This window comes from Xyrauchen texanus, chromosome 46 (genome assembly GCF_025860055.1).
Source record: "Xyrauchen texanus isolate HMW12.3.18 chromosome 46, RBS_HiC_50CHRs, whole genome shotgun sequence".
Taxonomy (NCBI): domain Eukaryota; kingdom Metazoa; phylum Chordata; class Actinopteri; order Cypriniformes; family Catostomidae; genus Xyrauchen; species Xyrauchen texanus.
The window spans coordinates 660,125-673,743 of record NC_068321.1 but is presented as its reverse complement, the minus strand read 5'-3'; the positions used below and the strand labels follow the sequence as shown (position 1 = coordinate 673,743).

The following is a 13,619-nucleotide window of genomic DNA, read 5'->3' as shown; positions in this document are numbered from 1 at the left end:
AAAAACAAGACAGAGGTCATTATGGACTGTCCCTAGTCTCTCACCTGAATCTGTCTTTTTTCTTTTAAAGAACTGTCGTATGTCCATTGCTCACTGGCAGGGCACACACACACAGAGAGAGAGAGAGAGAGAGAGAGAGAGAGAGAGAGAGAGAGAGAGAGAGAGAGAGAGAGAGAGAGAGAGAGAGAGAGAGAGAGAGAGAGAGAGAGAGAGAGAGAGAGAGAGAGAGAGAGAGAGAGAGAGTGAGTGAGTGAGTGAGTGAGTGAGTAATGCTAGGAGTTCAGGAGTTAAGCCTGGTTCAGGTTAAATCCTCTGTGTGTGAGGAATGAATAAATACAGCAAAAGAAAAACATTAAACTTTCTTTTATTGTCTAGTTTGATAGTCAGCCACAACTGAAATATAACAGATATAAATCTAGGAATGAATAACAATTCATTTAAAAAGCCACAGTGAGTGTTTTCACACATATTGGTGGTATACAGTGATATGTTTGTTTTACTCTGGTCCAAACGCCAGGGCTTCATGTTTCCATGACGACTGACCAGAAAAGACGCACGTGATGTCATGTTTACATGACTCCCGATTGTTAAAATGAGTATCAAATTAACGATAAACTTTACCAACAGAGACACACGTACGCACTACACAGGTACGCAGTTTATTTGTCGCGCTGTTTTTGTTTCACGCTCTAGCAGTCAATAAACAGAACTGCACGCGTCTTGCGGAAGAACATTGTAACCGGCGCTACTTCTCTCCGTTTATGACTATGGACGAGTCACCCAGGTCCTGTGCTACTCCACAGCGGCGTAGACCCGCTGGACTAAAATAGTCCGAAAATAAACACTTATTATAGGTGTACCATGGTGATTCAGGATACTGACTCCAGTACTCACCGATATGGTTTCGGAATCGGAACAACTCTAAGTAAAAGGAAAGAAGTGTGAGACACAGCTTTGGAGCAACTTAGTTGATTCACAACGCTACATAACGGGTTCTCAGTCTGCGTGCGTGTCGTGCTGAGCGGTGCAGGTACAGAGGAGAAGAAGAGAAGAGGATGACACCATTTGCTAAGTGGGGGTGTTTTCATTTTCACATACATTTTAAACCACAAACTACGGAGTATGATTTGGACATTATTTAACCTTGTCAAAGATGAACAAAAATTTTAGAATAACAACATTTCTTACTCCAAGTTTTAGGGGTGCTGAGCTCCTTTTTAGGGGTGCTGAAGCACCCCTAAAAAGGGGCTAGCCTCGCCCTTGGCCTAACCTATCCTGAATCTGTAAAGGAAAAAAAGGAAGAAATCTATGCCCAGATGGTCTTCCGTCTATTAAGGGAGTTTCTTTTTGTGGCTTTTCAGGAAATTAGTAATAATCCAGTTCTACCTATAGCTCAATGAGACAAGGTTTAATCATGCTTATTCCCAAACCAGGGAAGGACCCTAGATTGTTGGACAATTTACATTTACATTTATGCATTTGGCAGACGCTTTTTATCCAAAGCGACTTACAGTGCAATTATTACTGGGACAATCCCCCCGGAGCAACCTGGAGTTAAGTGCTTTGCTCAAGGACACAATGGTGGTGGCCGTGGGGTTAGAACCAGCAACCATCTGATTAACAGCCCAGTGCTTTAGCCACTACGCCACCACCACTTCCATACGCCACCACCACTTCCATAATTTACGACCAATAACTTTGTTAAATAATGACTACAATTTGTTAACCCATAACAATCGATTGAAACTTGGTTTATCAAAAACCATTGGGGAGACACAAACTGGATTTATTAGAGGCCGATCTATACATAATAATATTCGACTGGTTTTAGACTTGCTAGATTATAACAAAAAAATTGAATAAGATTTCTATAAAGCGTTTGATATGTTGGATAACTCTTTTATTTTTAAATGTTTACAAATGTATGGATTTGGTGAAAATGTTCATAGGGTTGTTCAGTTGTTCTACACAGATACTAATAGCTCAGTTGCCTTGCCAACAGGTACTTCACATAGATTTGACATCAAGAGAGGGGTTAAACAAGGCTGCCCCATTTTGGGATAGATATTGAAAGATTATATGTGTTTGCACAGCAAATTGTGATTAGTCAATTGGCAGATGACTCGACATTATTTTTTAAAAGCTCTTGATCAGATTCCCAAAGCAATTGAAATAATTAATTATTTCTCCAAATTTTCAGGTTTAAAACTTACTATTGGCAAATGTGACATTATCACCATACACAAATGCCCCTTTGAAGCTATATAGGCTATAATATCCCAGTCAAATCGAGTGTTAAATATTTAGGTATACACATTTCCATGGATGAAAAACTAAATATCTGGAATATATGGAATTAATGCAAAGGTAGACTTGATGTATGGATGCAAAGGGATTTATCTAGTTTTGGAAGGATTTATTTAACTAAAATGGAAAGTCTTGCCAGGTGCATCTATCTACCCTGTATCTTGCCTCTCTATTTCTTTTTAGAAATAGAGAGGCAAGATACAGGGTAGATAGATGCACCTGGCAAGACTTTCCATTTTAGTTAAGAACACTAACCAAATGAATTTAAATTTTATATGGAGAAACCTTGTACACTACATTAAGAGAGCACAACTCATACAAGATTACGAGAATGGTGGATTACAAGCCTTTGACTTTCAGTGCATAATTAGTATGTTGAAGATCACATGGCATTTTGCATTCCCAGGGGTATATTTAGGAGATTGGGTGGAATTTATTTCCTGTTAAAATGTGATTTTATTGTTTCAAAACTTCGTCAAATTATTTTCTTTTCACCAACAGATTTAGCTGTATTGGAAATTATTATATAATCACAACTTTACCCCACATAGAACCCCCATTTGGAATAACAGATTTTTTTTTTTATCCAGGCACAAGTCTCAATGCATTATTGATTGGCTCGAAAAGGGTATTTGGTCTGTAGTTCACTTAATGGATGAGGTTGGGAGTCTGTTAACTTTCAAAGATTTTTGTACTAAATAAAACCTATATTGTGAACGTAAACAATTTGAGTGTATTATAAATGCCATTCCAAAAAGTTTTATTCGCTTAGTACAAAACACTTTTGTTCACGTGCTAAATGGCTCATGTGAACCCCCATTCCTTCTCTTTGATGGTAATGACCTTATATGACAATGCTTCCCAACAAACATTTTCATTCTTCCTTTAATTCTAAATTGTATCCTACACTTTTATACAGTATTGATATTCTACAAGTTTATGATAAACCAACTGCACAAAAATTGCGAATCCAGTATATTAGTTTTGCAGTGGCTCCTAAAGCAAAGGAAACTACATTTAAAATATTTAATGGTATATATATCCTTCAAGTAAATTTTTAAGACTTTGATTTTACATTGACCACAACATTTGTATTTTTTGTCAAATTGACAGAGACAGCTGATCATCTTTCTTTAACTGTATGCACAAAAATATTTTCTGTTCTAGAAACCATGTTGTATTCGAAATGTTGTTGGATGACAAAAAATCATTATGTTGATTCTGGGTAAATTCTTTATCCATAAATGGAAGTGTATGAAGACAACCCCCCACCCCTTTATTTGTGTGCCTTTACTGTTTTTTGTTACACTTACGAATGCCATTATAAATGTATATTTTGTTTATGTTCAATAAAAAAGACAGTCAACTGTCGGCCATTTTTGGAACGCTCTCAGGTTATTTCCAGTCATGAATGTGCAGCTCCAATCTACTGGAATGGAGAAAGGACAACATTTTAAAAACAGTTGGCCAATATTACGATCAAAGAACATATTTTAAATAAACAATAAAATATTACAATAATGGTATCATAAATTGTGATTCTTTACCTCATATTACGCAAAAAAAAAATTAAGATTTCCCCGGCTTGTATAGATAAGGCGCATGCGCGTTTACAGCTGATTGACAGACGATTTCTGTATATAAGAGATTGGCTCTTTTAACCGTAAGGCGGGACATCCTTTTTACATCCGTTGAGCGTTTAGAGCTTCTTTGTCGAGAGTTCCATTTTCTCCCATTCATTTTAATAGAAGTGGCCCGTCTCTACTAAATAATCTCTGGGTTAATATCTGGTTAAGTTTGGATAACTATAAACTAAATAGTTTAAGGGTCGAGGTAGGTGTAGGCTCTCGGAACTCCAAATAAACATAAGGCTAATATGCAGTCCTCTTGACTGTCACAGGTGGCGCTGTGGGCTGTCATCGCACAATTACGCCACATCCGCTGCTGTTGTTGACATTAATGCACTTTTGGGTTTTCCCTGATATAATATTTGAGAAAATAAAATTTGCGATATTATGCATTTTGTTTATGCAAAGTGTAAAATATAAAAAAAATATAAAAAACTCGTGATTTTCAGAGCGCGTGCTGCAAGTCAAGTAGGAGATGTTTAATGAGTACATTTATAAATCTCAATAACAGCAGTTGAACATCATCGAATCAGATCATTATTAAAGTATATTGATTAAACTAAAGATGATGAAGAGAGCCGCGCGACACACGCGGAGAGGCAGACCAAGTAAAAGCAGAGGAAAATCTGCAGTACTGGATGAACTTCGAGAAGAAAGACATGAGCACACAGGTGAGATCCGAATGATATAAAAAGGAGAACATTATACTCTCTACTCTGTAATTTACTATAGTGTTCATTTGAATATCTGTGTACTTCTAGCCGCACACACAAACTCACTGACACACACCACATTCCTCCTTTTCTTTCTGTTCTGTCTGTATAGGATTATTTTATTTTATTTATACCCACAATATCTCAACAGCTGCCTGTTTTATCTTTTGGAAGTGTTGAGCTGAAGACTGGTCTTCCGCAAGCACTAATTCATGTTTTATAAATGTATATTTGTGTGTGTAAAGTTACATACTGTATTTCCATGTATAAAGACTCAAGTATACTCCCAAAAAAAAATAAATAAAAAAAATAAAAAAAAGGTTCTGTTTGAGCTACAAGGGTAGTCACTGGGGTGGCACTCTCAAGGGGTACCTTTTCTCTTCCTCTAGATAAAAATCAAAATATAAAGAGCTTGTGTGTACATTTAAAGGTACATTTATATGTTTTATTTCCCTGAAAAAAAAAAAAAAAAAAAACATACCCAAAACATAGGTAAGGGTGATTTAATAAAGGCAACATGTTTCCATAATTAAATAATTGGGTTATATATTTTCCTTGTTCTAAAAGGAATCATTAAAATATTATCTGGCAAATATTTACTTTGTATTAAGTTGACATTGCGCTTTATTTCTACCCACTATCTGATTAATGTTAAAGTTATAAAGAGAAACATTCCATGCAAATTTAGTTGCATTACAGAAAAAATACAATCCCATGTGAGCAAAATAAAACCGACAGTCTTGAGGCTGTCAATAAAATGTACAAAATAAATAATTAGGATTAATTGTGTCTTATGATTTCCAACCAGTCTTTAGAAAGCAGAGTATCATTTAATAAAATAGGTTTTCTCAAAAATTTGCTTGGACCCCTGGGGTTCCCCAAACTTCTGTTTAAAAACCCCTGATCTAGAAGATGGTTGGCATTTATTGATTTTAAGGCACTCGAGGCTGTGCATGTTTCATATATTTTTGCAAGTGCTTAATGACAGTATGTTGACCTTTGACCTCTGTTTTTACTCACAGGCCGAATGAGCAGTGAGTTCTGTCGTCTGTGTCATGGGAAGTTTTCCACGCGGCGACTGCGGCAGGCGTTTGCCCAGCTGCAGGAAGAGTCGTGTGGCGTTTATCCGCTCTTCTGCACAGACTTCCAGCGGCTGTTAGGAATTCCCATGAACAGAGACCCCAGTCTGTCCCAGTTCATCTGCAACAACTGCCACTCTCAGTTCTACAAGTGTCACAGTATACTGCTGAACTTCAGCAACAGGGTCAACCTCAACCCATTCACTGCAGACAGGTACAGATACACACTACATCACTTCTTGGCCGGTAATAAAGTATGCTCTTTAGGAATACATTCTCCAGTGTCCTTAATATATGATGTAATAACAACAGCTGTGAAAATAATATATTTATTCATACTATTTAGAAAAATGTAAGACTTGTGGTTCTCTGTCCTTTTATTTCTATGCAAAGTTCTTGTGGCATTATGGGAGAGTAAAGGGTCCAATGGATGTGCACTTCAGAATCTTGCTGGATGTGGTAGGTCATCCAGGTTTTTCTTGGCTACTCTTTTATGAATACTGAGAATTTGGGCACCCTACTCATTCATCATGCTGCTTTTGGCATATTATATATTTGGAAAGTATGCATATTTGGACACAGAGTTTTTCAAAATCAAGTTGTCGGTTACTGTGGCAGCGGCTTTACTGAAACTACAGAGTGAAACATAAAATGCAACCAGAGAAGTCCAATTCCCAAACACTTGACTATTGAACTAATTCATTTTAGTCAGGGATGTCTCTGATTTCATGATACATCAATCCTTAAGTCTTTTTTACTGCACAGTGCTAAAAAAGGATAGAAAAAAAATCAACTTTCTGTTTCTGCCCATTTAATCTTAGCGCAAACAAATCTGTATTGATCCAGTTGACAACATTTGCCCCTCTCACTGTGTATTCATGATAATACTGTCAGTCAACTTGTCCTGCAGGTGAACTGAAAAAGTTTGTGAAAGTGTCTTGAATGTTTTGTTTCTCGTTGAGCAAATCAACACCAAACTCGTCATCACATCTGCAGCTTGTAGAGAGATGTTTTATTTTTTTTATCAGTTTGCTAGAAAAACTTTTTGCTTGATTCCATGGTTGTTTACTATTCTTCTTATCATCTGTGATGGACGAAGGGCAGGCCAGCTGAAAGTTCCTTTGCGCCACCTACTCAACCATAAATTGCTTTTCGATTAGCACCACCAATTGTAAAGGCGTGAATGTGTTAATGGAAATCATTCATCTAGCTTTTAATGTGAAAGCGCCATGGTGTTTAGCAGGGGAAACTTAGAACTTGTCTCAATACTGACTCCATTTTTCTTGTCTTGAGAACAAACAATAATGTAACAATATACTACATAATCAGCCCACAGCATATAACAATCTTTGAGTCTTTCAACCTTTTGATGCAACTGACAAACGATGCAATAAATATAATTCATATTCAAAATAACGAATTTGAAAACAATACTTTTTGATAGGAGCCATTGTGCAAGTCCAGTGCAGATGAATGAGAAACACGCAAGTAAAAGATCTTAATATAGCAATATTGATCCTCCCTATGCCATATTCCCTTTGAAGACAATTACTCTCCAATGTTAGAGCTTCAGAGCGCTGAAAGGTGATAATGGTCAGAACTCACTTCAAGTCAAGTCAATTTTATTTGTATAGCGCCTTACACAACACATCGTTTCAAAGCAGCTTTACAGGAAAACATTCCTTAACAGACGATAAAACTGTAATGTCTATAATGTCGATGAGTCATCATTGTGTAATTAGATAAAATACATCTGTTAATAGTGTTTAAAAATAAGTAATTAAATAATAATTGTATTAATAACCCCAGTGAGCAAGCTGAAGGCGACTGTGGCAAGGAACACAAAACTCCAGATTCACTTCGTAAGTGAATCTCATTGGAAATTCAGTTTGGAACGACCCTACAACATGGATTGTTCTCCTTTGAAGTGCCATGCAAAGCCATCATCAATGCCTGAACAGATGTAGGGGGAGAGTGCGTTTTCATTCTAGAAAGCATTTGATTGGACAGTTTCACACATTGCTTGGTTGGCTAAAAGTTGATTTTGGACCCTAAATACACCACATCACCGCTCTGTTGTTTGAATCATAGTAAAGCACATGACCTCCTCGCCAGTTCTCATTTGTTATGAAAATAATACAAATGTACATATTTCTTACAAAACTGAATTTTGATAATGTCACCTTCAGGAACAGCACTGAAAATTCTTCAACAAAAGAAGACATCAGTTTATTCCGTAAGTTTATGCAGATATATGTCGTTCATGTATGTTTATTATCATGTTTAGTTGTTTTAGTGAGTTTTCATGTCTTTGATTTCCTGTGTTTGGTAGCATCACACATGAAGTCAGACAGCAGGTGTCTGCGCGATCTGGTGTCTTGGGCTCACGATCATGCAGAGGGCTGCCGTTCCTGTCCTGACCTGCGAGAGGTGCTGGAGGGGCAGTGCCAGGGGGCTCTGAAGGTTGTGTGGGCTTGTGTGGAGGGTCACAGGTATGCGATGGACACCAGCACTGGCCTGACAAACACCGACACTCAATCTGACGCATATGAAAGTAATGAGAACCACCAACCAGCATCCAGAGCTGACAGCAGCAAAACTCACAGCAACACTCCTGCAGGCCGAACTGGAGGTGAGATGGGCCTGAGGATCAATCTACTATACCTACCCATTTTTATTGGGACTATTTACCACATTTTGAATAATATAGTCATACAAACTATGAAATAACACCAATAGGATTAGTGTCCAAAAAGTGTGGGGGAAGTCTGATCCAACTCATTACATACATTTAAATAAAATTCAGTCTACAAAACTTAGACATTTAAGCACAAGCCTTTAGATCAAAAGGTTTGTAAAGATCACGAAAACATAAATTCAGTCAAGTCCGTCTGAACCTGGTTGTGTAACTATGTTTGTAATGAAGAGTTGGTGTAAGTAATGTCCTGGTGTTGTTCATGTGTCAGTCCTGCAGTGTGGTGAGCAGACGGCGCAGCTGATAGACAGAGATGATGCTGACAGTGAGCTCTCAGACAGGTAACATCTCCAGATCTCCTCACTGTTGACTTCTGAGTGTTATTTACAGAATAAGTGGTCTAGGGATGTAACAGTTTCGTGGGTTTATAAACAAAAGATTTTCATACCGTTGATATTTTCTCTTTCATGGTAATGCATGAATGGGTTGCACCTTCCTCTTTCATTCAATGTCACCTCACATGAAAGGCACATTAGATGTCGTTGCATGGAAATACCTAACTGGATATTAACGAATCAAAGACTTCTGTAATAAATATATCTATTTAATTCATTAGATGAATGATTTGAATGTACAACTTCTGAATCAATATTCATTTATAATAGCATAAATCCAAAATATCAGTAAGCCCAGTGTTATATTTTCAGGAACATGTTGAGTGATGATGATGATGAGTGTGAGAAGACGAAGAGCTGTTCATCTGAAGAGAGCTCTGATGTGAACCCTGACAAACGGTAAAACAAACATGAGCTCACATTCATCTTCTTCAGCTGCCAAAGTATCTCCATCAGCGATTCATGGGGAAGACTTAAAAGAGAAATTCCTCTCACATTCTTCTAATTGTGTCAGTTCTTCAAAGAGGAACAACAGCAAAGAGCCCAAGCCACTGGAATCCAAAGCCCGTAGGAAGCCTGGACCGAAGCCTGGCTGGAAGAAGAACCTCAAGTCAGAACGGTAAAAAGGATTTTCACATTAACATGAAATCAGTGTTCGCTTAATGTAATTTCTTAATTCATGTTCCTTTCCCTGCTGTGCACAATTCCTCAGTACGTGCTTTTCCCAAAAAAAAAAAAAAAATCAATTGTAATCTTTGAATAAAATGAAACAACTTGCTCTGCCTCTGAAACATCTTTCCCTTTCAGCTGATGTCATCAAACCCTACCATATAGAGAATGATAGTTTCGACTGAACAGATAACATCTGAGAAAACATTGTGTTTACACTGCTAATTATTATGCAACAGTAGTGTGGCAAAAGCCACATAATCATATTATAATTGAAAGTGTTAAATTATTTCTTTTATTTTTGTTGTTGCTTTTACACGTCCTGGGTGCAGAATGATGCATTTAAATGTAACCAGAGCACTTGGAGTCTCAGGGCAGTCATCGCTCCATATTCAAAAGTGCACAACTAAAAGATTATTGTGGGCGCGCAACATCTAGTTCATGGCATCCAACAATTTGTTGAGACTTGCTTCTGCAACTATTTATTGAAGCAGAAACATTGCTCAAAACAGGCAATTTAAAGTTTGATAGTGTCTGAAGTTGAAATGTATTTTTGGATGGTATAAATTTGTACACAAGCAATGCTTTAAAGAGGATCATTTGAGACTAAACTTCTGAGTTTATCATGCTTCTAGTAACAGCACGCTAAAGGCTGAAGGGTTTTGTCTAAAAATTCAGTCCTATAAAGCACAACAGCTGAAAATATTAAACTTGCCAGCTGTTTGTTGGATGAGTAGTTGATCATCCTGGACCCATCCTTGCCTGAATGTTTTACATATTGAATGTTCGACAATTTAAATTTCCAAACGCCTGAAGATGCCATGTTCATTGTGGGCAGAACTGAAAAAGTCTGTGCGAGCAAGGAGGCCTACAAACCAGACTAGGTTACACTAATTCTGGCAATACTAGCAAATACTAACAAAGTGTCTGTAAACTTCTGACCTACTGGGAATGTGATGAAGAAAATAAAAGCTGAAATAAATAATTCGCTCTACTATTCTCCTGACATTTCACAATTCTTAAAAAATAAAAGAGTTTATATGTATATGGCTAAGGTGTATTTACATTTCTGAATTCAACTGTTAACAGCTACACAAAAATTTTATTACATTCACGAAAATGATATTAAATAAAATAACATTTTATGTAACTGAAAAGTCACTTTGTGTTTCATTTAGAGAGGAGCTGCCCACCATCTACAAATGTCCTCACCCGGGCTGTACAGCGGTTTACAGAGGAGCTGACGGCATGAAGGTATACTACATAATCTGTACTGCATGCATGCACATAATGACAGACACTCTTAAGGATGAGAATCATAAGGAATTGCATCTTTCAGGTTCTGTTATTACAATAAAATGTTGTGAATGTGTATCTTTAACTGCATGCATTCTTATGAACAACCAGTGAGTAATTACGCAGTTACCAATTTTGACATTAGGTTCTGACATTTTATTCAGCTCTGTGCGAGTTCTAAATGCAGGTCGAAATCAGGCGGAAACTTCGGTGATATGTCCGGGACATTACATTGACATACACACCACAAAAATGCACAACAGCGATTGTGTCAATGATCTAGGACCTCTTTTTGCACAAAACAAACCCAGATGGGGCTTGACTAAAAAACAAAGCACTTTGCAGCCTTTGTAAAGTGGAATTTATTTACCACAAATTCTTAAAAATCCCTACTGTAAAAGCCAAACACATGTGGAGTGGTGGCGGTGTAGTGGGCTAAAGCACTGAACTATTAAGCAGAAGGTTGTCGGTTCGATCCTCACAGTCACCACCATTGTGTCCTTGAGTAAGGCACTTAACTCCAGGTTGCTCCGGGGGGGATTGTCCCTGTAATAAAAGCTTTGGATAAAAGCGTCTGCCAAATGCATATGGTACATGGCATTAATGAGGGACCGCCGCATAGCTTGTTAGAGTGCTCCGTGAAAACAAGGCCTGTCAGTGCTTCTCTCAAAGTAATTAGATTACAGTAACTAATTACTTTGTAATTAGTTTACACCCAACAATAAATTTTAGGGTTGTAACGATTCACTCGTTTCATTGACGCATCGATTACTAATTCTGCCGATTCATATGTACTGATCTTGAAATAGGATTTTTGATTCGAGAATCTTTGGTGTTGGTCAATAATCAATTTAAAATGCAAAAAACGAATGAATTGCAGTTCAGCAAAACAGTGTACAATACTTAAAAATGTATAAAATGTGCAATTTCGTTCTCTTGCCACTCTTTCACACCCTCGCAGCTCTGCACTCTTCCGTCGCCCACTCTCTGTTCCATCCAAAACTCATTGGAACTGAGAACTTTGAGCACCTCGTGTCTGATCTCTCCTCAGGGTGGTCATTGACATCACACAAGCAAATGGCGGTCACTCACAATAGTGCTCTTGTCTCGAGTCAAAAGCGGTCTAACCATTAATATATACATCCACAAATAAAATGCCTTCACCGCTTTGTACGTAGCATCGCATTTTAGTGACCGCCAATTAAGTGCCCAGTAGAGTAGCGTCACATATTTGTGCCTTTGAAATTTGAAAATATCACAAGCTCCCAGATTTTATATCAGTTTTCATGCCATACTGCCGACATGCTATGCAGTTTACAGAAGCAGCTGCTCAAGCGTCCTTTTCAACTAAATGATGCATTTATTTCTTTAGTTATGTAAAATGATTACAGAAATATAATAGCAGTGTACGCACACATACAAACTGATATTTATCTTTACCATTTCAGTGGCAAATAAAAATTATTGGCTTAACTTTTGTCTCAACTGTCCGCACTCTTGACCATGCGTGCGTACTCTTTTACTGGTATGTGTGAATGGCCAAGCAACATTTCTGTCCTGTCAATGTGTTGACTCAGAAACACATCAAGGAGCATCACGAGGAGGTGCGGGAGAGACCCTGTCCACATCCAGGCTGCAACAAAGTCTTCATGATCGACAGATACCTGCAGAGACATGTCAAACTTATACACACAGGTAACACTGCGGCTTGCACTCGCTCAGGAGGAGTGTGTTTGTGACTGCTGTAATGTTAACTGTGACTAACTCCTGTTCTAGAGGTGCGGAACTACATCTGCGATCAGTGCGGTCAGACGTTCAAACAGAGGAAACATCTGTCTGTGCATCAGATGCGGCACTCGGGAGCCAAACCTCTGCAGTGAGGCTCTTACTTTCATTCAATCTAACAAGGCATCTTAAGAACTTTTTATAGTGTGTGTGCGCACGCATCAGGGTACACACAAGGCCCTTGACGTGCTTGAGTTTAGCTTTTTAGAAATTAAGTAATGAATATCTGCCAAATCATCATGTTTTGTAGAAAAATGCTTCATTTCTTGGGTTTGCATTGCATATGGTTTTTGTGCTTCTGCATATATATACACACACACGCAATATAGTGAGTTACTTCTATTTGTTAATGGTCCATTCATGCCATGTTGGAATTACTGTCATTGCAAGTTCCATCTTGAAAATATTGTTCATGTCACTCATAGTTGGGAACACAGTTGGATTTTCTTTCAGTGATGTCTGTATGAACGCTGGTGTTTGTGCGTTTTAGGTGTGAGGTGTGTGGATTCCAGTGCCGTCAGCGAGCGTCTCTCAAGTATCACATGACCAAACACAAGGCCGAGGCAGACCTGGAGTTTGCCTGTACGTTATGTGGCAAACGCTTTGAGAAGGCACACAATCTGAACGTGCACATGTCGATGGTTCATCCACTCATGCAGGGGGGAGTTCTCTCCATCCCTCCAGAGTCAGACCCTCAGAATTCATCAGTGCAACACACTGACCTCAGATCAGACCAGACCAGGACTGACTCGAACCCATCAGACATGAACTATGTGCAGGAGAATCTTCCGTCCAAACTCGTGGGCGGCACCGTCATATAGAGTGATTCAGTCGCATGTGGACAGCAGGAAGTGAACAGTGTTTTAATGATGCTGAGCTCATCATATATATATATGATATCTAAATATATTACAACCATCACTTGTGCAATTAAACATGCTCCAACTAACAGATTACAGCTTTGATCCAAAACCCTAGTGAGCTGCCTTGAAATCTACTGTCTACACCAGACGCAACCGCTTGGCTGTCCATGCTGGAAGTGTCTATTCTAA

General features: G+C 38.2%; 1 protein-coding gene across 1 annotated transcript; it reads left to right on the top strand.

The window, feature by feature from the left end:
- Positions 1 to 4,069: 4,069 nt before the first annotated feature.
- On the top strand, positions 4,070 to 13,401 carry znf276 (zinc finger protein 276). The gene is made up of 11 exons (XM_052119178.1): positions 4,070 to 4,606; positions 5,671 to 5,941; positions 7,917 to 7,963; positions 8,060 to 8,359; positions 8,694 to 8,763; positions 9,130 to 9,216; positions 9,332 to 9,436; positions 10,665 to 10,740; positions 12,360 to 12,477; positions 12,559 to 12,658; positions 13,058 to 13,401. The coding sequence occupies exons 1-11, from the start codon at positions 4,501 to 4,503 to the stop codon at positions 13,386 to 13,388; spliced, it is 1,611 nt and encodes a 536-aa protein (XP_051975138.1). The 5' UTR covers positions 4,070 to 4,500; the 3' UTR covers positions 13,389 to 13,401.
- The last annotated feature ends 218 nt before the right edge of the window (positions 13,402 to 13,619 follow it).